Source organism: Dromaius novaehollandiae, chromosome 3, assembly GCF_036370855.1.
Source record: "Dromaius novaehollandiae isolate bDroNov1 chromosome 3, bDroNov1.hap1, whole genome shotgun sequence".
In the NCBI taxonomy this organism is placed as follows: domain Eukaryota; kingdom Metazoa; phylum Chordata; class Aves; order Casuariiformes; family Dromaiidae; genus Dromaius; species Dromaius novaehollandiae.
The window spans coordinates 99,484,011-99,507,731 of NC_088100.1; the positions used below are offsets into that span (position 1 = coordinate 99,484,011).

The window sequence follows — 23,721 nt, forward strand, 5'->3', positions numbered from 1 at the left end:
TGTCCTTCATGCTGTCTTTGTGGAGCTGCTTCAAAGTGGCTGCTCCAGCTTTTCCTCCTCATACTATGGCTCAGTCCAGTGGAGCTTTAACTATATAATCTGTCTCCTTCAAGAATATTCCTATATCAGAAAGCTGTTGACTCCCAGACTAAGCATTATGACCTTTGCAGCTACCATGTCTCTTTCCAAGTTTTAAAGAGAAATAGTACAATTCTTGGCTAAGCAAACTGAGACAGTTTCAGAGGCATCTTGCATCTAGAATACTGCTTATTGGTCGTCAAAATCATGAGCAAGTTAATCTAGTTGAGAAAAGAACAGCTGAAGTTCCTTAACTGAATAGGTAAAGAATAACTGAAGAACTGCTGTTATAAGCTGAGAGGTTGCTGTGCAAATGGTTCATTCCATCATACACCTTCTCCGTCTTTGCCTTTTTTCCTTGTATCTCTTCGTTTCTGACATTCTGAATAAAGATACAGAACTGACAGAGTTTTTGGCTAGCAGATGTTGGGAATAGGTAGCTGTGAATAGGACCTAAAACTAGGAATCGTTAATGTTCTGATGACTTCTGATAGGAGACATGGGAGACCACCTGCTCTATGTGTAAGTTAAATTTTAAGTAGCCCTTTCCTTTCACAAGAAGTCCAGCTTTTTTCTATTTGTTTGCAGTTTTGTACAGCTGTGCATATATAAATTGCTATTCTTGTTGAGAACAGGTAAATTGGCCTGTGAGTTTGGTAGCAATTTTGCTACATTTTTCTATTTTAGAAAACTTCCACCTTTTACAGTCTTCAGATATGCATATTTTCTTCATAGTAAAAGGAGAGCCTGAAGGCCTACAACATTTCTTTGCCCTGGAAGTAGTAAGCTTCAGGGATGTGGATACTCTCTCTCATTAGCAACATTCCCAGAGGACTTCATTTCCAGAATTTCAGAATAGAACTTAATGGTACCTTACAGTGTTAGTGTTTTGTAATGACTTTGAAATTTTTTTCCAACTGTTTTTGCAATTAACAACCAAGAATATTAGAACTGAGGAGATTGGAGGAAAACTGTAATTTTTTTTAGGTGATTTCTCACTCATTTAAGAATTTGTACAATCATTTAGTTTTTTTTCCTGTTTGCATCTTCTGGTATTTTCTGTGTACTAACAGTGAAAAAGAACATTTCGAGTTGATTCACATATAAAGTAGAAATACGTGATTAATTGATGAAGTATTTTCCAAAGATACCTTTTCTGAATCACTCTGAATAAGTGTATATATATACTGTAAACATGCTTTGATTTGAAGACTTGAATCTTTTTTCAGACAACAACTCTGACTGGGGAAGGGCTGAAGCTGTTTGGACTAAAATTCAAGAAGAAAATGTTGTTCCTCGTGAGAAAACGTTAATCTTAATGGCTAATATATTTGAGAAAAATGGTCAGGTTGTCCCATTTGAAGTACCTAAGGTAACTGGAGTTTAACTTGACTGGCATGTTGTGCTGTGCCAGCAATACTCTTGCATATATTTCTTTCCTTTGGAAGATGTTAGCAGATAGCATTACAATAACTTAACAAAGCTTTCTGTTTTAAAGGCTAGACAAGAAGATACTCTAAGTTCAAGTGCTGCTAATTTGGAAGATAGGAACATAAGGATGCTTTGCAAGAAAAATAATGGAAAAGGTAAACTGGAAACTTGGGGTTTCTGTTTTCCCCCTCAGCATTACATTTTAAAAAATGATTAGTTATGGAGCAAGAGGTTGCTGACTGTTGCTAGTAAGTTAGTTTGCTGGTATTTTAGTAAGGATACCTGATAATGTTATGTGATAATGTTGTGCTTCAGTAATTTGATATGAGAAGTACCAATGTTAAAATGTTTAAAATATCATTTCAAATGCTGGTGTTTTTGAATGATATTTGAAAATCAGTCTTCACTGAATCTGCCAATTTTAAAATTACAGGCACGTCGTTGTGTAGTTTACATTATGCTGCTGAATCCACACCATGTCCTAGGTGATCTTTTCGTTCAACTTGTATTTTTGAGTTATGTTCAAATGTGTTCATTAAACATCAGATACTAGATTTATATGCGGGGTCAATGCTAAAAATTCCCTTTCACTATTTAGGCCTCTGTATGGTTCCCAGTAAATCTAACTGTTTTGGAGATAGGAGAAATGTAGTGAGGAAGAATTAATATCAAGAGAAATAATGGACAAATTTAAGTTATCCATTAGAAGTTGTTTTAGAGGTTTTTGTATTTCTCCCTGCTTTTGAAGTCTTAATAGATCAGGTATGGTTTGATAAAATACTTTAGATATCTTGTTTAAGGTACAGATTTGACAAAGAACTTAATTAGTTGGGATTTAATTAGATGAGTCTGCGGTACGAAGATGATCATTTTTGTCCTTCTTTCTGGCCTTTATCTGTTAGTCTGTTTTTATTTCAGTTTTAACGTTGTAAGACTATTCCTATTTGAAGGGAGGATTCCTTGTATCACTCTGCATCTTTAGCTTCTTTACAAGGATTAAAGTTGTCTGCATTTGTCTAAAGAATTTGCAAAGCTTTTCCTCATGCTCTCCTCCCACAAAGAAAGGTGGTGCTAAAAGCATGTGTTCTTTTAAGCTATAATACATTGTTTGTAAACAAAAGATCAAATCCAGTGTCCCCACAGCTTAGAGTTTCCAAACCCCTGTGCCTCTGGGTGCCACCTTACAGATAAAACAGGCTTATTGAGTCATCACTGGGATCAGTCCTGGTAAGAAAAATGAATCCGTCTTCTGTACAAATTTCCTTGCCTCAGCTAAAACCAGAATTAACTTATAGCTGGATATTGCCTTCAAAAGGGGCCATTTGCCTTAGAAAGGAGGAATGTAACTCAGTTCAGTTCCTCTGGCTCAGTCTGTGTTCAACTCGTTAGAAATCCGTACCTTTCCATCTCATCCCAAAACATGGTAACAGAGTCTCAAAACTGGTGTTACTGGTGCCTTTCAAGGGAAAAGAATTGAGTCCATTTCTGGCATTTGCCAAGGTGCAGAGCATCTTAATATTTTAGTATTCTTTATTTCCTTTGCCTATACTATGACGTAGAACTAGGTATTTCATATGAAAGCAGATTAGAAAATGAATTAAATAGGTTTTTTAAAAAAGTTGCTGAATTTTAGGATTTATAAATACAAATTTCCTAGTTCTTTTCTCTGAGTGTCATCAATATATTTTGCAGCTTTTACCCACAGATTTTTAACGTTTGGTTTTAGTCATTCACACAGTTAACTTCTGTTGGTAGTGAAATAACACTGGTGTTATCAAGTTCCAGGAGCACTGATGAGAAGTCCGAGATGGATTCTGCGTATTCGATATATAGGGGGTACAAACTCATATTACTCATATTCTGTACATGGATTGTATTTAAGATTCATGTATTATGGCAGATATAAGTATTTCCTGAAAACATTAATTTTCACAGGGGTAAATTTTGGGAATCAAAGGATACAGAAAATAGCAGAACTATTTTTCATTGGGAAACATTGAGAAACAGACCAAATTAATTGAATGCATTTGATAACATTCTTTCTAGAAAAGTGGCCTGTGCCTTTGGTGTCACAGATGATCCATTGGAGAGGAGAAGGAAACTAAATATGCCTTAGACATCTGTACAGAGTGAGAATAGTTTAAAATAAAATTTAAAATACAGCTGCTAATAGTCCATTATATTTTGTGGGCTGTGATCATTGATAGCACCATTCTTGACATCATCTCTGCAGATGGCAAAGTCCATTTTTGTACCCAGACAGTGGGAAAAAATATGCAAAACCAGGGTGAAATACTAATTTTGTCTGAAGCTAGCAGAACTTTTGTAGGTGTCTCCAAACGTAAGGAATTCTTGGCTTAAAAAGTAAAATTCAGACAGGCTTTTATGAGCACAAGGAAAGAACATATCACCAGTCAGGTGGGGGTTTTTTGTTTTGTTTTAGAAATAATTAATTATACTGTTGTAATACATTGCACTAGTGAAAGGGTGTTTTGTTATTGCTGAATATGTTTGCTAATCTACTTATACTTCAGATTTCAGAAGAGAAAATGACTTTCTTGCTAAATTTAGGTATGAACATGCCTTTCCAAATGCTGCTATTTCTTGAGCGACCCATGAGCAGCACATCGCAACAGGCAGAGTAGCTCGGACCTATTAGAGAACAAGGGGGAGGATTCTAAGACCTTGCCCACCTCTCACTGTTGTTGGATTATTGGTTTTTTTGGTTGACAATGCAATCACTTTTGTAATGTCAAACATTAATCATTCTCTCTCTCTGTCTCTGTCTCTCTCTCACATGTGCATAAAATTCACTGATATATCGAGGTTGACTTAATTTTTACTGTGGCATTCTTGACCTTTATCTCTGTTCATGTATATTTAATGTGACTCCGAGTGTCCCTAGCAGATTTTGGATGGCAAAGTTAACTCTAATATTAAACTCAGTCTAAGAATTTGTTATGTAAGTAATGAATTTTATACATAGTTATTTTTGTGTCTACATTTTAGGAAGTTTTTAATGGATTCTCTTTGATTAAAGAAGTTCAACTAAAAGGCATACTGACAGTTTTGATTTTTGGAATGCCGATTTAAAACTCAACAGCATACTGTAGTAAATGGTATTAGTATCATCCTTCTTGTGACAGTAAGATTCAGATGAGTGGTTTTCATTTTTAGTCTCAAAGTATAAGAAAAAAAAGTTCTCACATAGCTGTTAAATTTGTAGTCCTACTCAAAGTATTTCTGAGAAGTTGTTTTAAAGATTATTGTGGCTTGAGTTGAATTATCAAGGTGGTTATTTTTTGAGTTTTCATAAATGAAACACACAATTACAAAGTTTTAGATGTTGAAGATCATTTGTGGTTCTTAACACAGCTTTCTAGCTTTCCTTACTGCCTAGATCGCAGTTTTAGCTGCATGTTTATAGCTGCATAATCTTGTTTCAGAAAAATAAATGACTGAAAAGTGTGGTTATCGTTTTTTCTCCTTTTTGGTAACATCTTTTCATACACTGACAGTTATTGTGAATGCATGAAATAAAACTGTTAATCAGTCAAACAAATGCAGCATAGTTTACTTGTTAAATATCTGTATATTTGTAAATTGTATGTTTTGTATAAATCTTGTCGTAGCCAAATAATTTGATCTCCCCATATTGGAATCACCTCCTATATTATTTGTTAAATACTGTTGTGATCATGCACCAGACACTGTAACTATATACCCCAGAATTAAGTGTTGCTTTAAAAATCCTGAGTCTTCCCCTCCTAACCGGTTGTGTGAATATTTAAGAAACAGCTACATATAGAAAAACGGCAGCAGCAAACTTTGTTCTATGGAAGAAGGTGTTAGTTGGTTGTTATGAGCAAGCAACTTTGAACAAGCTGCGAACAACAGCTTTGGGCTCAAAGATGTAAGAGAAGGACAAACAGATTTAAGATGGAGCTTTTCAATGAAAAGGTAGCTTCTTATGTTCAACATCATCACAATCTGACACTTCATTTGGGCTTTTCACTTTTTTTTTTTTTGTTTAGAGGCCTACAATGTTTTCCAGAAAATGAAAGGGAAGAATGAGGTTCATTATCGTACTTATGTCATCCTTATAAAAGCGTTGTTGTCACAGGGTCATCTTGAAGAAGCCATCCAAGTGAAACGCATGTAAGGCTTTTCTTTTTTTCATTTTGGATTTTTAATTTTTTTTATTATTATTTATTTGTTTTATGTAGTAATTTCTAGATCAGTTTCAGGTAAGTCCTAATCTTTTAAAGGGCAAACAGGCCATGACTGGGAGCTAGGCGTTATGGTAAGAAATACAGCAATGTTTCATAGGACAGTATGTTGTAAATCAGAAAAAGGTAATGGAGTGGCAGTATGTGTTGCTAATAACGCATTTCAACTAACAGTATCAACAAGCATACTTGGCATCAGAACTGGAAGTCCTTCTGGATGTCCTCCTTTTCTCCTGTAGAGCAATACCCAAACGGACAAGATTCCTGCACTTAACTGTCCCTGAGCCTTCCTCTCAACCCACATTCCTGTTGATACCCTACCCTATCCACTCTTTCCCTGGCAGCTGGCTGCCTGCCAAATGCAAAATGGTACGTTTGACTGTTATGCCAATGGCTAGGAGGTGACCATAAACTTTAGATCCATCTCTTCTGAAGTAAAGCCAAGCTGCTGTCCTACATTATTAGAATCAGAATTAATCTTTAGTGAGTTGTATGGTATACCACTTTCTTTAAGTGTTGCTTGTAGTGTCTATTCTGGTCAGATTATATGCTTCAAAATAAAAGTGTTAACTAGTCATCAAAGTAGAGTTATGAATAGCAAAAATTTAGAAGTGAAGTCTTTCAACTTCTTCAGCTAGAAAAACAAGAACGAAGTGCGTTCCCTGACTGAATACAGTGAATTTGAAAGTACTTGTAGGTAACTTATGTGGTGCATAGGACACTGTAAAAATCTAATCCTTTTTATTGTCAGCTTAGTCTTGGATGTCTGAGAACAATATAGTGTAAAAAGACATTTGTTTTTTTCTTGGCTTCATTAAAAATGTTTAGCCTAAAGGAGTGTCTTTCACTGAAAAATGTTTGAGATTGCATTCAAAAGGACAAATAGCTTTAAAAATCCGTCTAAGTAACAAGGCTTTAAGATAAGAAATGTTTGTGCTTGATGGATATATAGTGTGTATCAAGGAAAAACTAAACCTATTTATCAATTTATGCTCCAAGAAATGGAACTGATGTATAGAAAGATTCTTCAAAGAAGTTTGAAACTTTTCTACTGAAGACTTGTGCATGCACTGAATGCTTCCATGCCCATCACCTCAAACACCCTTGTAAGGAAGACACACAGAATATTACAGATGTTATCAGTAGTGATTTGCAGATTGAAAGAGCAGGAAAAAGCTGGTGACTTGTTCCCGGTGTTCCGGTGGTTCGGAATTCCCACTTCACATAATAAGAAAAATGTTTTGAGATATCCTCATGCAAAATGAAGTGGGCGGGGAGCGGATCTAAACACTAAATAAAGTTTGAAGTATGTTTTTAAGGACTGGAAATATGCCTATGAAACTTGAAGATATTAGGGGAAAATGAAAATAGGATTTAATAATATTTTCTATTCTTGATTGCTAGTCAAAGCCAACTATAGTAATAGCTATTGTGCTTTTCAGAACTCTTATACTGAATCATATAGCATAGAAATGCAAAATAATAACATTCTAAGAAGCCTGCAGCAGCTCTGTTTCATCTGTAAAAAGAAGACAGAACATCCTTAATGTAAGCAGTGTTTATAGTGTTTATTTGTGTATTTTCTAGTAACAGTCATGCTTACATTAAGCATTTTGAAAAGTCTTTAAGTTTTAAGTTATTCACTTATATAAAGTGATTATGTGTACATATGGTTGAGGAAAAGCAAATCTGTGTGTTTCATACATATTTCTGCGTGCTTGACAATTTTACCAACCTCATATTACGAAGAGATAACTCCTGCAAAGTCTAAATGTGTGCAGTGGCCTGAAACTTGTGCAACTCCTAATATTTTCATAAAATATATGAAAGCTACCTTCATTTGTGTAAGCTAACGTCTTTTTCTTTGTACTCTGCTTGAAGCCAAACTTGAAATTTAAATAATACTTGGAGACCCTGGAAGTGTTTTATTAGTAGAATGCATATTAGCATAGGCAACAAAATAAGTAATTTTTGTCTTTAAAAAGGGTTAGATTATTTTAAAACTTGCATTCTGTTATCAGAACTGAGAAACTTGCATGAGAAAGTGATTTTGTAGTAGAAGGAAATTGCACTCCTATTCAGTATTTGGAAAAAAAACCTAGAAGGTTGCTGATCTGTTGGTGAGCCCCTGTCTGGTTGTTTGGGGATTCTAGTTAGTTTTAAGGAATATTTACTGCATTTAGTCCAAGAAGTTTTAAATAGAAATTTAGGAGTATTGGAATGATGGATTAGTTCTGTAATAGTAGCTAACATCTATTTAATCACACTGAAGACTGGAAGATTGGAGAAAGTAAATCCTTTGTTATATGTAATTTACAGTCTCATGCATGAATTGTTGACTTAAGGGCTTTGACAGATGGGACAAAGGAAAAAAAAAGGCAGAACTGAGCAGTGGGTGCTTAGGCAGGGATTAAGAGGATTGGTTGGGAGAGTAAGAAAATCCTGAGTCCAGTGACTGCATATGTGAGCCTGGGAGGCTGAAAGTGACTGAGAGGATAGTCATATTGTGTACTATGTGAAGGATTTTCTTGGGATTGAGGAGAATAATTTAGCAATGACCCTGCTTACCTCCCAATCCGCTCAGCATGCAAGTTCAAGTAGGTAGGCTGCTCAGTTGTTTGCCACAAGATGATCAGTGAGGTTTATCTTGATTGCTGATATGGTAAATGGCAATGCCCTGCTTTTCTGCATAGAGATTTTGTAATCTAGAAATGAACATTTGTAAAGTTATCCTGGTATATTAAAAATGTGGCTATATGTCACTTAGGAACTAGGACATTTTGTAGTATAAAATAAATGTGCTTGCTGGTTAGTTTCCTTTGACTAACTTCCATAGTATTAGTTCCTGAAAAGCTGTAATGGTGTTAATAAAGTACAAGTTCTCTTGACTATGGATATGTGGAGTTTTGTATTGTAGGAGATGGAGAACTGATAAGTGAAATACAATTTTAACATGGCTAAGGCAGCAAATGTAGTATGTTCACTTTAAAAACTGTATACATCTAGATGACAGAAATTTGAAAATTAATCAACCAAATGATATGGTGTTAGTTCATAATATGCTTTAGTTTATGTTTAAAATATACAGCGCTGAAAATAAATGTTTCATTTTTATTGCTGAAAGAATAGTTTTACATTTTATAATTATGGTGACTATTGAAAAAAGAAGAAAAAGTATCCAGCTTAGGATACAACAGAACAATGCAGGGCATGCAGTTATTTTAGTCATCTAATATGTCAGCATTCAAGAATCTGAACCGATTGTTTAAAAAAAATCTTGTACTTTGTTTCTTTTGTTGCTCACTTCCAACTTTGTCATCTGTCAGAATGCAAAAAAAAATTATCCTTCTATAACCATTGACAGGATAACACAAAAGCTGTCTCCAGGTCGATATTTTGCAGCAATATTTTTAACATACGAACAGTAGTTTTTATAATTTCACCTTGGTGCTCAACCATTTATTATCGTATCAGAAGCATGTCAGTAATTCCTTTCTAAATGTCTGCTTCTTTTAGTGCTGAGACCCACATCAAGGGCTTCACACTGAACAGTGCTGCCAGCAGCCTCCTCATCATATCGCAAGTTAGGCGGGATTATTTGAAAGGTATGTCACAATGCTTGACCTTTACGTCACATTAATGCCTCTGCAGATTTTTCTTGTAACGCCCTTCGAATACTTGGATAAAGGAGTCCATTTAGCAAATTACCTGCTTATCAAGAGCCTTTTGTGGTAGCTGAGAGACGTAAATTACTGTACATGCATTTATAATACAGCTTGAATATGAATGTACTTGTCATTTGACCACTTAGTCCAGTTTCCATTCCATTTAACACAAGATGGGTTTTCTTAAGATGAATCACAGCTCTTCAGACATGCAAAATTTGTGCTCCAGAACGAGAGAAAGTACAGGCTTTCAAGTGCGTTAAAATTCACAGCACAAGTCATTTTGCTTTGGAAATTAACATACTTTAGAGCATCTGAAACAATTCCCAGCAGTTGTTTCTTGCATATTGTGTTGGTTGTGTGAGATACCAGATAAGTTAAATTGAGTGTTAAATGTGCAGGATTGTGCACTAAATGATTATAATATTGATTTAAAAACTTAATCAAATACTTTTTAATAGTTCTCAATACCAACAGTAACAAAATATTCATTTTGCCTTTTTTTTTTTTTAACAATAATGGTAGAAATGAAAATGGCAGACGAAGAGTGTCTAAGGGTAGAACAAGATGGTGGATAAACTTTATTGTTGTGCTATTTTAGTTCCAGCATTGGTTGTTTTGCAGTCTTAAGTCTTTAGTTCTATAGTCCTGCATTTTATTTCCTTGTTCAATTCTTCTGTAGAACTCTTATGAAAGGAAAACTGCAAGCACATAGTTTCACATGTAGCACTGTCTTTCATCGCTGTGCAAATATAAGTCCAGTGTTGATACATATTTTCAACAGTATCTTTGAATGTTAAAGGAGCTACATCTGAAGAAAACGCATTAAACTGAATTGGGTCTTACTTCTGTACGAGAAGACAGGAAGAATCATTTTTGATCTTGCTATTAATTAATTTTAATTCATTCATGTGCAGTTATGGTAGCATATTCCCTTTTAACATCAGCTACATTAAAATACTCTATGATGAGCATTTAGATATGTCTTCTCACTTGTACTCTTTCCTGCCGCTGGTAAACTAGTCTTCTTTCAAATTCCTTCCCCATTCAGTCTCCAGTCTGATGTCATTTCCAGGTACTGGAACTGAAGTAGACTGAATTAGACTGAAGTATTTGTGGTGAATGGAATTGCTTCTCTTGCTGCTGTCAAGTCCTCAGTTTTTGCAGCTTTCAAGTCCTTCGCCTGCCTGTTCTGTTTTATTCTAATCAACCTTCTACTTTTGCCTCTGTCCAGTATGTCCCTAAACTTTGTGAATTCTTCCCCAAATATTACAGCTAAAAATCTTCTCTTCAGAACATTACTGATTTCTGTCTTCCAGCAATCTCTTTCTTTATCTATGACCTCTTTTAGCCAGCATCCTAGATGCTAGCATAGCTCAACCCTGTCCAGGGTTACTCCAAAAATGTTTCTTTTTGCACAGTTTCTCAAGAAGTATCTTGAATTGCATTGGTTTGTACTATTACTTTCTTTGATCTTTGTGCGTTGGTATTGAGCAGACTTTCCTTTAGTAGTTAAATTTAATACCCAGAATGATCCTTGTTTCTATGTTCATATTAAAGAAGCTGCTTCTCTTTTTGTAAATGAAGCCTTGAAAATGTAAGCCACTAAATGTTTCAACCATAGTGATCATTTTCTGAGGCTCATCAATTACCCAGAAAATTTTAAGGAAAACTCTAATTTGGCCTGCATCCTGTGATGGCAGACATACCTCACAAGCTTTCACTTCTGTAAAACTTGCTTGCTTTATCACATCCCGATGTAGTTTGCCATCATTCTTTGCTGTGTAATATGCTGCAGTTACTTAAGGAACTACATAAAAATTTGTATCCTCAAAAGAAGTCTGTTATCTTGTAGCAAAAACTCAGTAAAAAAACAAATTGTAAAGAGTGGAAAATTTGAGTTTTAAGGTATGGAATTTGCGGGCTTTATAGGTAGGCCTTTTAAAAGATAAATGTTAGGTTTTCACAAACCCATAGTTACTTGCTTTTAACTGTTGAAAGATAGTAGGATGAAGTTATGAATTCAGACTAGAAGTAATGAGTGCTGTTTGGCATTTTTGCCTAATGGAAAAAAAAGATACTGGCAGAATATCTAGTATGCTACCTGTGGGTAGTTTCATGCAGTAGTGCTGCATGCATCTAACTTCTGACTCTTTCTCTGTTCTTTGTTATCAAGAAAGCTGGTCATGTTGTGCTGAAGGGAGGTCCATACTCAGTCAGGAGAGAATTTGAAATTAGCATGTGTTTAAGTTTGCTTTTTTAGATTTCAGGAAAGTTGTCCTTTTTCCCCCCCCCCCCCTTTTCCTCCACCCCCCTTTTTTTTTTTTTTCTTCCCCTAAATAAGAAAGAAAAAAACTGAGGGCAGGGAGGAAATTTGCTGTGAAGGTTAGGCATACAGGATGTTTCTTCTTCCCCTCTTTCCCCTCTACAAAGTAATACTTGGTTTCCACAGTACCTGCATATTGAATTTGAATGTTAATGCTGTGGAGTTCAAGTGGGTGTATGTTATGTTAGAAGTGTTATCCCTTGGTATTATAATTATTATCTGTGATTAATCCTGCCTGTGCTGGTAAGGAGTGAGAGGTTTTTACCAGAGGGGCACGTCTTTATGTATGTATGTTTGCTCATGTATAACATAAACTGACAAGAATTCCAGTTAGAGAAATGAGAGTGACTGCATCTGTGTTGGGTTTTGGGAGTTTGTGGCAAGCAAATTATTTTGTGTTTTTTTAACATAGGTAATTGCTACCATTTTAGAATGTTTCTGAGGTAATCGTCCAGTTTTTAGTTTGTTTGTTCTCGTTTTTATATGGAGACTTGCATCATGTGGTTTTATTTAAAATTAAGTGTTGGTTAGCAAACTTTTGGACACTTATTAGGATGACAAATCTGATTATTAGGCTGCAGCCATTTTACTAATGAATTAAATTTTTAAATAAAATCTTTGTTCTCAAGTATGCAATGTCTTTTTCCACTAAAGAAAATGCATTATAGTTTTTTTTTTGAGGAAAAAATAGACTGAAAAAACCATGACTGTAACTAAGGGAGGGCATTTGTAATATAGCTGCTTTCCTTGAACTGGATGCTAAAATAAAATAATTAAATCTTGAAAGTTTCTTAATACTTTTTAGTGAGCAAATATTAAACGATTTTATCCTAAATTGCTGTTGAAAGTTTTATTTATGTATACACATCTATGTTATAATTCACTATAGCAATTTTGGAGCAAAACTTGACCTAGTAAATTATTTCCTGCAAATCTTTTTACAAAGCAGATAGGGGGTGGTAATATCAGCAGCATGGTCATCCTCTGAAATAAAATCTTAATTCTTTTTCTCCTCTTTTCTCATCTTCACTAGATGCCATGGCTGTTTTAAAAGGAATGCTTGACAGCGGCTTGCTGCCTTCTAGAGTAGCTGTTATAAGGCTCGTTCAGGCTCTGACAACGAAAGGAGATCTGAAGAACCTACATGCACTTGAAAACATGGTGGAAGGCATCACAAAATCAATTGATTTATCTCCCTCACTGATCATAAATTCCATTGCACTGGTTCACACTAAGAAGTAAGTTGTTTCTAGGACTGGTGTAAGTTCCTTTTATGCAAAGTGGTAAGAAATCATTTCACAGAATCACAGAATGGTTGAGGTTGGAAGGGACCTCCAGAGGTTATCTAGCCTAACCCTGCCCCGCGCAAGCAGGGTCACCTGTAGCACAGTCCTCAGGATGGTGTCCAGACAGCTTTTGAAGGCTCCAAGGAAGGAGACTCCACAACCTTTCTGGGTAACCTGTTCCAGTGCTCAGTCACCCTTACAGTAAAGAAGTTTTTCCTCATGTTCAGACAGTATTTCCTGTGTTTCAGTTTGTGCCCATTGCCTCTCGTCCTGTTGCTGGGCACCACTGAAAAGAGTCTGGCCTCATCCTCTCTATACCCTCCTTTCAGATACTTTTACACGTTGATAGGACACCTTCCCCCCTCCCCCACACCAGCTTTCTCTTTTCCAAGCTGAACAGGCCCAGCACTCTCAGCCTTTCCTCAAAGGAGAGTTGTTCCAGTCCTTTAATCATCTTAGTAGCTCTCCAGTGGACTTGCTTCAATAGCTCCCTGTCTCTCTTGTATTAGGGAGCCCAGAACTGGAAACAGACCTCCAGGTGCAGCCTCATCAGGGCTGAGTAGAGGCCTGGGCTTACCTCCCTCAACCTGCTGGCAACACTGTTCCTAATGCAACCCAGGATACCACTGGCCTTCTTGGCCACAAGGGCACATTGCTGGCTCTTGGTCAGCCTGCAGTCCACTGATTCCAGGTCCTTCTCTGTAGAAATGCTTTCCAGTGGGTCAGCCCTTAGCCTGTACTGGTGCAAGGGGTTATTCCTCCCTAGGTGAAGGACCCTGTGCTTCCCTTTGAACTTCATGAGGTTCCTCTCTGAATAATTTACGTTACCCACTTCATTCCATTTCCCTTCTTAGTGTCTTAGAAGTTAAAATTCTGCTTCAGTGACCACTGGGCTTTCAGTTCCCATCTGGTCTTGTTCTACAAACATAGGGTTGGAAATCATTTAACAAGATACAGGGATGGCTATGAAGCAATTGGGAGAGCATAAGGTTCCCTCTGGTAGTGTAATTTAGCTTTGATACTTTTCTTCTAGCATATCTTATACCTCATGTAAAGTGTTCTCCTTCATGTTAGATGAAAAGTCCTAGGAAATCTGAATGTTGAATTGAATTAATTCGTCAATATAAATGTAAAAAATCTTGGAACTTAGCATACGTGCATTATGAATATAATATTAGCTTGAAAACAAAATCTATTACTGTTTCAGCAGTCAAAATGATAAAATTATTGTGTTTTTACCCTCCAAATGTGCAAGCCTTGCAGTATATCTGTAGGATGATTTTATAATTTTTATCAGTATGAAAATATTTGAAAAAAATTGTTTGCCATGCTGTTACAGGGCCAGAGTTCCCATCATGATAATTGTCTCCACACTTTGGATATCCTTTGATTCAGATGTTTAATTTGATATTATAGTTTGCCTAGCACTTTTGTTTTGGTTCATATGTTGGTTCTGTGCGACTTTAACCTTTGTATAAAACTGAAGTGGGGGGGCCTGTTGGGACAAAAGGGATACTGAACTTCTCAAATAATACTTTGAAGGAAACAGTCTTCAGGAGTCTTACATATTCTGTTTTTTTATTATTTTTTATTTTTATTTCAAGCCAGTTTCATGAGGTAGAGCTCCTCTATCTAATTCAGCAGGAGAGCTGTAGAGCTATATAGTACATAACAGATGCTTGATTGCCTCCGGTATGCCAGGCCAGAGAGAATACCCACTAAAGTATTTGGAACACCAAGATGACTTTAAATTGAGGGGGGGCCATGCAGACCAGTTCCAGTAGTTGAGCTTACTATATTGCCATTGAAAAACAATCTGTTTGTGAAGGACTGATCCTGTAAATACTTAGATCTGAGTGGGCCTTGGCACATAGCTCTAAATTAAACACACCAGAAATTGCCTAAATTAAACACTCGAAATAAGGTAGGTTCTTCAGGATTAGTCTCATAAGCTGCATATTTTCCTATATTTCCATGTCATGAAGGGGGCATTTCAAAGTCAAGACATGTTCTTAACCTGAATCAGATTGGCTGCAAAAACTGCATAAACTGGTGTATGCAAACAACATTATTTAAGCATCGTTAATTCTTTTCCCATATCGAAACTAGCTTTCCTGTATGAAAAGATTTAGCAGCAGCATAAGTAATGTGCCTTTTTCTCCTCTAAAAATACATATTCTTAAATGTGTTGCAAGCTGTACCTTGAGAACGATGGAAAATACATTTACAGATATTTTTAATGCCTATCAATTTATTGGTAGGCTTCTATTTCTCAAATAGTTTTTCACAGCATCTTCCATGTCTTTCAAATGTGCTGCATTTCTGCTTCTTCTAAAAAACTTTTATCATGCTCTATTTTCTTTTTTTAATTAAATTAATTTTTAGAGTGGACTGATAAGAGAGGTTGTCATTTGAACTTTTTAGAACACTAGAGAAGTAGATTTTACACTTTAATGAATACTTCCTGAATTATTTTATTAGCATTTGCTATGCTAACACCATACATTAGTAGTGTATGTGTGTAGGCAAAGGTACCAACCAAATGGGCAGATACGGAAAGTCAGGTAAATAATTAATTGAATAGCATTAAAAAATTCTTGAGTTGTCTGCATTAATTATTCAAATACCTTCTGTTAATGTTTTGGTTTTACCTTCTAGTTTTGCAGAACACTTTTTTTTTTCTTTTTTTTTTCTCTTTTTTTTTTTAAAGCAGCTAGCCAGTGCTTATCATCATTTAATAAGGGGATAAAAGCGGGGGGGTGTCAGAAATGCTTAGGTATTGTTACGGGTGAAAGGTCATTCAAAAAAATTGACTTGCGGGTTAATTTATTAATTTATCCGTAAATGGTTTAACATTGTTAAAATAATACAATACAATAATAATAATGAAGGAAGTCATAGGTACTTAACCATTGCTGGGAAGTGTAGCATTAATGTAGAAGACAAACTTTAATATGGCTGCTGTTTAAGGTGTAGAAATCTTAATGTCAAAAACTAAGCCAGTGCCATTTTTTCCTAGCAATGACCTTGATGCTGCATTGGAGTACATTGAGCCTCTGCTTATCTCTGGTGCACAGAATCCTGATCAGCCTGCCAAAAATATTTCCTATTTGTTAAGAAAGTTGTCTGAGGAAGGATTAGAGCCAGCTTTGGAAAAATGTAAGTTAATTGCAGTGATATTTAAATATTATGACTGGGCAGAGGTGTTATGGAAGAGCGATTGCATGTAAAACCCGCGCAGTCAGCAAAAGTCATGCCAGTAAAGTTTACAAAAGTGGCTTTTTAGTCAAATTTTCCTTATGTACCCATCTTTTTGCAGTCGGCGTGATGGCAGAACGATTAGCCAATCAGTTTGGCATTTACAGACCTGTCACAGATCTCTTCATTCAATACGTAGATGCAGATAGAGTGGATGATGCCAGATCACTGCTACAGGTAACGATACAACAAGAGGTATAGAACTGCTTAGAGCTTTTCAGAGTTAACTGAGAAATTACCGAAAAGAAGGGTCATTGCTGTGCACTCTGTAGCACTGGCTAATAGTAGTATGCTTTAGCATTACAATGTGAGTGGCAGTGATGCTGTTTAGATCAGACTGTTCTGAACTACAGGCTCATGCTGTAGTACAAATAGCAGTCGTGGGTGCCAGAGTGGAAACACTTCCTGTCTTCTAACAACCTATGAAATAACCTGAAACAAAGAAAGGAAAACTTGTGCGTTTCTTGAAATTCTGTCCAAAGACAATATTCATGTACAGATATTCTTTTGCACAGCAGTTGCTTCTTGCAAACCATCTCCTTTTAATGTCTCACCTAATTTCCTAAGTTCTGTAAATGTAATATATGTCTTAGAGGTGTACAGACCAGAAGTTGGCAATGTTTGCTTTTCATGGGCGTTATTTCAGTTGGTTGCTGAAACACCGTATGTGCTGTATTCAAGGTTTATTAAGAGCTGAATTTACTTTCTATTCAATTGAGTGTCACAGATGCATTAAAAGACAAATGCTGGTCTCTGTGGCCACAGTCTCAGTTAAATTAGCAGTCTGCAAGGAATGAGACAACTGCGTTCATGCCATTTTAGTGGAGCTAAATACAAAGCTGAGCCAGAGGCAGAGTGAACCGTGGGTGATAAGAGCTGCCACTGGCAGTGTACACAAACAGGCTCCGTCGGGGAGGCTCCTCCCAGCAGGTGGCAGTCAAACAATCACAGTGATTCTGCAGATTGCTGTGTTTGTGTAGGCTCCCTGTGTCAAATTGAGGCCTGTTACCAATTTCTGATAGCGAGTAGTATTATATTCACTTACCAGCTGCTAAGTATTTTAAGCTTTATCCATCAGATGGCTTATGATATTCCAAGACTTTTCTTTCTCTCTCTCTCTCTCTCTCTTTTTTTTTTTTTTTTTTTTTTTTTTTTTTTTTAAGAAGAACAGAGATCAAGAAATGTGTTCAGTGACTTTATGCTGTGGAGTGAAGTCTATTATTTGTATATTGACTTCTAGGGAATATTACCTTGTTTATTTTTTTGCCTAACTGGTCATCATCAGTTTAAATGGTGATTATGATTTTTAGTACAAAAAGCATTCTGCATAAGCTAAGCCTCTTCCTGTATTAGTGATAGTGTGAAACAGCAAAATGAGAAAAATTCTCAAGTTATCTTACTCTTTCTCCTCTTTGATTTCTCTTTGGTTAGATAACGAAAATCAGGGTGGTGGGGTTTTTTTCTTTTTTGCATTTTGCTGAGAGAGTTCTTTGCATTTTTACAAAAAAGCTGCATGTTCTCAGATTTTTTTAAAAAACTGAATAATATCCATTAATATACTTTAAAATCTTTTGTTAGTACAGAGTCCAAGTGTTGGACATATACTTAAGTCCATGGCTCTATAGTGTACTTGAAATGATTTTGTATACACTATATCTCGGGGGAAGATTCTAAAATATTCCATGGTAAATGGAAACTCAGAGTTAATTGACTTGAAATTTTTGTGTTTGTGAGGGGGGAAAAATTAAGTTGTTTTAAACATTCTTTACCATTATCGTGGATCAAGTATTGGACTAATAGGTAACACGAAGATAGTAATCACTGTCCACCGCGTATTACTCTTCAAGAGAATAATAATAATAAGCACAACCTAAATACATTTACTTTTGTAACAAACTAGAATATTAGTAATACACAAAGAACCTTTGCTTTCAAAAGTGCACCTAAGGATCTGCTTACACCTTAAAGAGAGCACAGCAGAGGTTTGGGGGCTTCATTTGTTTGGGGGGAAGGAGATGTGCTGTCTTGGGGGAGGATGCTTTTGCTGGCAAAAGTCACAAGTGCTTGATACCTTCGCCTTGAGAGGGGGCTGCGGGAAACGTTTCTTCAGTTAGACTGTCCCTTTCCTCTCAGAGCTGCCTGGCGTCTCATACTGACCCTAGGTGAGAGTGGCGAGAAGCAGTAGATGAGACATTGCAAGTTTTCCCCACAGATGTTTTGCCTCTCTTTATCAGCATAAAGCAAATTTTTGTCAGAACGCTATGGGTACGTGAGCGTCACCATTTTGGTCTCCCTTTCCTTGGTGGAATTGAGGCTTCCGACTTTTTCACCTGGACCTTAAAGAACTTGTCAGACAATATCGTATTCACAGTACATTAGTGATGAAGCAACGAAACAGGCTTGTTGTGGGTGTCTAAAATACTAATTGAGTGTAGTAAATTCATGATATGTGTACTTTTGTATGCACAGTGTTCTCTTCTTCCTGGGCATCTGGGTACTGAGAGAAAGTCTTACAGCTTATAAAAAGCACTGTGCATTGTAAGAATTTTAAGGCTGACATCTTTGAGAAGCCTAAACTAAAATATTGTCTTGTATATTTTGTATTGCTCTAGTTTCTAAAATAAGACAGATTTTTGATTTATCTGGTCTGCCTCAAACTTTTTTTAAGTTCAACTTTTCTCTCTCTCTCTCTCTCTCTCTCTCTAACACTGTCTATTGCAGTGAAAGCCTTTTATAAAACAGAGAGATTGAAATCAGTCCTTTGTATGCATAAGTGTAGGTAATTATACTTTAAAGAGAACTTGCTTTGTACATTTTAATTTTTATAAAGAAACGAGCAGTTATCTCCCTGACACCTTATTAAATGTATAATTAACCTTATGATCCCTAGCTCACTTGTGAATGCTTGGCAGTATAATTGGAGAGGAACAGTGTTTCTCTTTTTCATTCTTTTGCAGTCCTAAACCTCGTTTTTGTGGTATGTTGAAGTATTAGTTTAATTCTTTCCCTTTTTGTTTTAAACAAACTTTATACCTACCATTCCAAAAACAATGTTTATCAAAAGTGGACATGAAATGAACTTGTTTTCCATGTTTAGTTGTTTTTTTTTTTTTATGGTCAGTTATTTACTTTATAAAGTAATAGTATAGTTATAAGTAATATATATTACTATATTATTGTAAACCTCTGCAATTGCAAATTTTCACCTTAGTCATTTTACTTATCAGGAATCTGCTCTTGACTGCTACATTAATTCTTTCTTTTTCTTTAGAGGTGTGGTGCGTTAATTGAGGAGAAGAGAACATTAGTGAATTTTATGGCTAAAGCATCATCTAAACCAGGACAGGTATAATATTTTTGCATATACATCACTGAATATGTAACAACATCCTATTTAATTGACCTTTATTGAAATTTTTTGGATCTTGAAATTCAAAATCTTTTCATGTTCACAGTTTGACAGTTTTGTCAGTTTTCTCTGGGGGGAAAAATGTTAATTTGAAGAGCTGGTTACATTTAAAAACAGTTCATTGTATAGAGCATAATGAAAAGAAGATTGTAATTAATATTTCTCTATTGTTTCAGTAATTTCCTCAATTTTTGATGTGATACTCTAGATCCCACAAACATCACACTGCTTTATTTACAGCGCTAGCCAATTCAGTATGGGAATTTACGCTGAATAGATTTGTTTTGTTTTGGCTGCATTGTATGAATACAAATGCAAGTTAGAACCAAAGACAATTTCTAATGAGAAAATGCCTCTATGTTTATATTAGAAGAAGTATTTTGTATTACTTACTGTGGTGGTTTGGGCATGAATCTAGTTTGAGGATGTATTCAGATTTCGGTCTTTCTGCTTGTTTCCATAATTTAAAATGTTTCCATTTGTGTGTCTGCCCTTTTCCTGTCCCCACCCTCTGCACTCCCAAAAAGTAAAGAAAAAATAATAATTTTCTTTCACAGAAGAGCAGCACCAGGAGCCAATTTATACAAAAAACAGAGTGAATACTTTGCAAATGATTAAAATGTGCATTTATATATATTGAGAAAATTTCCATTAACAAATATTTATAGATTAAAAATTCTGCTGCAGAAGTGATAATAAATACAGTCTTTTGGCATCTACTGAAGAATTCGACCTCCTTGAAATTTTCTAGCTTTTATAGCTGAAATTGTAATAACATTGAGAAGTTACTAGTACTTGATAAAGATGCTATTAATTTCGGGGGGGAGTTGGTTTTTTTTGTTTTTTTGTTTTTTTAATCAGGACCTGAGACTTCTTGAAATTAGGCGAGGAGGGAAGGGGGAGATGGGTCCTCCAAACTTAAGCACGTTAATTAGTGATCTGACTGTTTTTAAGCACTGACTATCTGCCACCATTAAGTCAGTGAAGGTGGCTGAGTGGTCTACATTTCTTTCTTTCTTTCTTTTTTTTTTTTTTAATTGTTGAAACATTTACATATTGTCATTAATAGATGAATCAATTCCTTCGAAAAATTATTTGAGAAAGTAACTTTTAGACTCCTTTCTGTGGGGGGTTTAGTCCCTTGCCTCCCAATTACTTCATTCCCTATCCCCATTATTTATTTATTTTAATTTATTTTATTTTGTGCTCGGTTTCTTTGGCTATTTCTTGTCTGTATGTGAAATGTGACTTCTACATTCAGTTGAACAATACAATACTCATTTCTTTTAAAGGATCTGAAATAATTCTAATTTTGGCAATTGTAATTTGTTCTTTAAGATTTGAAGTCAATACTCTTTTTGTCTGTGCACTTAATCTCATAGGCAAAGAAGATAGAGACACTTCTAGAACTTATTCCTGATCATCTAGATCTGGCAATTGCATACCGATACCTCATGAGATGTTATGGTAATTTACTGTTTTTGCAATAATTTTTTTAGTAAGAACCAAATCTTGATGTCTTTGAAAAGGTCGTGGAAACCCTTAGAGCAGCAATAGGATCTATATTGTGCTAGTTGTAGCTTGTTTTACAATTTGAGCTACAAAGAGGTGGAGTTTCTGTTCAGCTGGGTTTTTTTGTTTTAAGTTTGTTGGGCCTGTATGCCATACTAGCTATTAGCTGGCAAAATATCCAATGGACTCAAGCCTGAATCCTTTACAAAAGAAGCTGTATTGGGTTAAAGGATAGTGCTACAATAGAGGTTAGGTAGTAGCTTCTTGGAATGGAAAAGAATCCATCCTAACCTGTGGAGAGAATTACTTGGCAAATCTTTACGAATGAATGGCTTTACAAATGAATCCTTTTTTCTTTTTTTTATCTTGAAACATGTAATAGGTGTCTTAATTTCTTTTACGTGTTCCAAAATCGTGATTAGTCTTTGTGCACTACTGCTAGAACCTTATTTTTATTAGTGTAGATTCTTTATACCTGGGTTAATTTGGCTAAAATTAATATTCTAGCTGACTTCATTTGGATTTAGCTAAATAGTTGATTTGAAGTGCTAATCATTTCTTTTTATGTTGAAGTCAGAAGGGAGCAGCTCTGAAAAATGAAGTGTCTTATTTAAATATGTCTATTTACAACATTCACCTTTGAGACACCAGGACATATGTCCCCTCTGGCAACACACAATTGGGAGCTTGCATCTGCATGCCTCAGTGTCCTTAGCCTTGTGTACTCTGACATGGATCTCTGACATGGAGTTTTATTCACAGGGAGGAAATGTAATCCTCTTCACATGTGTATTACGAGCAAAAAGATAAAATGACAAAAGTCTTCATGCTCTAATATACTGAGGGGAGATAAATAGGAATATTTTAGTAAAACACTTCTGAAGCAAATCCAACAGATTTGACCTTCTTCAGCTTATCAAAGTATAGTGTTAAAGGAATACAAACTTTCCTGTATTAAAATTAACTTGTAGAAGTTATCTTATGATGTAGTATCTAAGTTACAAAACTCACTTGCATAGTAATGTTCAAAACTGCATTGCTAGCCAAATGTTTTAGCTCTGTGGTTTCATTCACAGAAGGATTTTTTTCTACCATGTTGGTTAAAAAAAAAAAAAAAAAAAATTTTGTCACAAGCACTTTACTTTCTGCTTTACACTATCCCTAGCCCTTATTGCTTTTACCTCAGTAAAAGTTCAGTAAGTGAACTGATTTTCTTTTTTAAATACTCACCAGCTACATCATAGTACAGCATTTTGTGAAGAGATTGCAGAGAAGCTTCAATTGCTGTATTACACCCCAAACCGTGGGTGCCATCCATTGTTTCTTAGAGCATATTTAGCGCATGAAGCAACACTGTAAATGAACAGAGAGCTGCTGTAGTGACTTAGGCAGAGATGGGCTTAGTTCATAGCAAGTTGTAGAGGAGGCATTCAATACCAGCATAAAGAGTTCTTAAAAGCTATTCCTGGGTTAGTCTGTACACAGCTCTTGTATGCATTAGACACATTTCATTTCTGAATGAGGTGAAAGAGTGCAAATCAGTTACTTGACACACTTTACCAGGACTTGGTTGGATGAGTCATATTAGGATACTGTGTTTGCATTTTCTGCTGCATCTTTCTGCTTTAGGAAGAAAGATGTTGTCCTACTATTTGGATATCTGGGGGAGAAGTGAAGTATGTCTTCTAGAAAAAGGAAATATCATGCCAAATCTCGTTTGCGTGGTCTTTTAAACACAATCTATTAGCTCTTTTTTTATTTTTCATACAATAAATACTTCTATTTTAAAGAAATGGGGAGTTAATTTCTTGCAGAGTTTCATTAAACCATCACTTCATGCAGTTTCTGTAGCCTCCCACATTTAGAAAGTAGCTCATCCACTTGCCAGATGTGGGTGGGAAGCCTTTTTTCTTGAGAAAGGGACCCAAGCTATCTATTTCTGCATAACTCAAGCTTTTTTTTAAACCTTACAAAGCTAGTGGTGCTTGAAGCCCTTATGGTTGTGAAGAGAATTTTCTAAATATGAACAAATGCAACCACTGGTATAGCAAGTTATTTCTGAGCCTGAGACAGCTCCCTTTCTCCAGATGTTTGAGTTTTCCCAAGCAACAAAATGAGCTTAATTGCTCGTGATGGTTTCCCTGCTGTTCTCGGGATGCTAGGATTTGTCATAGTGCTTCTAGGTCCCTGAGGACAACAGTGATGATGTCAGGAACCCCTTTAATTTCATCCTGATGCTGCTTAAGCAAACCTCTGAGCAGCAGCAAAGTTTATGGCTAAGCATGGGGAGAGAGGAGTCAATGGAAAAGGAAGAGCACAGCAGAGACCATCCTGTTTCTCCCCTCTGCCACTTCAGAGGCAGGGGAAGTATATGCTGCTCTTCTACAGCAAGAGGTGAACAGAGTTTTAAATAAACAATGGATTCATTAGAGACTGTTGCAGATGATGGTGCCATTAATGGCATCGGTTGCCTAAGCAGTTAAGGTTTATAATAGCGTTAGCAGACTAGCAAAGATTTCCTCCTGTT

At 35.9% G+C, this 23,721-nt stretch overlaps 1 protein-coding gene across 2 annotated transcripts in view; it reads left to right on the forward strand.

Moving 5' to 3' along the window:
- Positions 1–23,721, forward strand: part of LRPPRC (leucine rich pentatricopeptide repeat containing) — a 93,483-nt gene that overhangs the window by 67,265 nt on the left and 2,497 nt on the right. For both annotated transcript variants that reach the window (XM_064509584.1, XM_064509585.1), the window contains exons 28-36: positions 1,308–1,450; positions 1,577–1,664; positions 5,544–5,667; positions 9,255–9,343; positions 12,763–12,967; positions 16,035–16,174; positions 16,335–16,450; positions 19,545–19,619; positions 21,065–21,149. In XM_064509584.1, the coding sequence (XP_064365654.1) occupies positions 1,308–1,450; positions 1,577–1,664; positions 5,544–5,667; positions 9,255–9,343; positions 12,763–12,967; positions 16,035–16,174; positions 16,335–16,450; positions 19,545–19,619; positions 21,065–21,149 (1,065 nt within the window). The remainder of the gene's footprint in view (positions 1–1,307; positions 1,451–1,576; positions 1,665–5,543; positions 5,668–9,254; positions 9,344–12,762; positions 12,968–16,034; positions 16,175–16,334; positions 16,451–19,544; positions 19,620–21,064; positions 21,150–23,721) is intronic.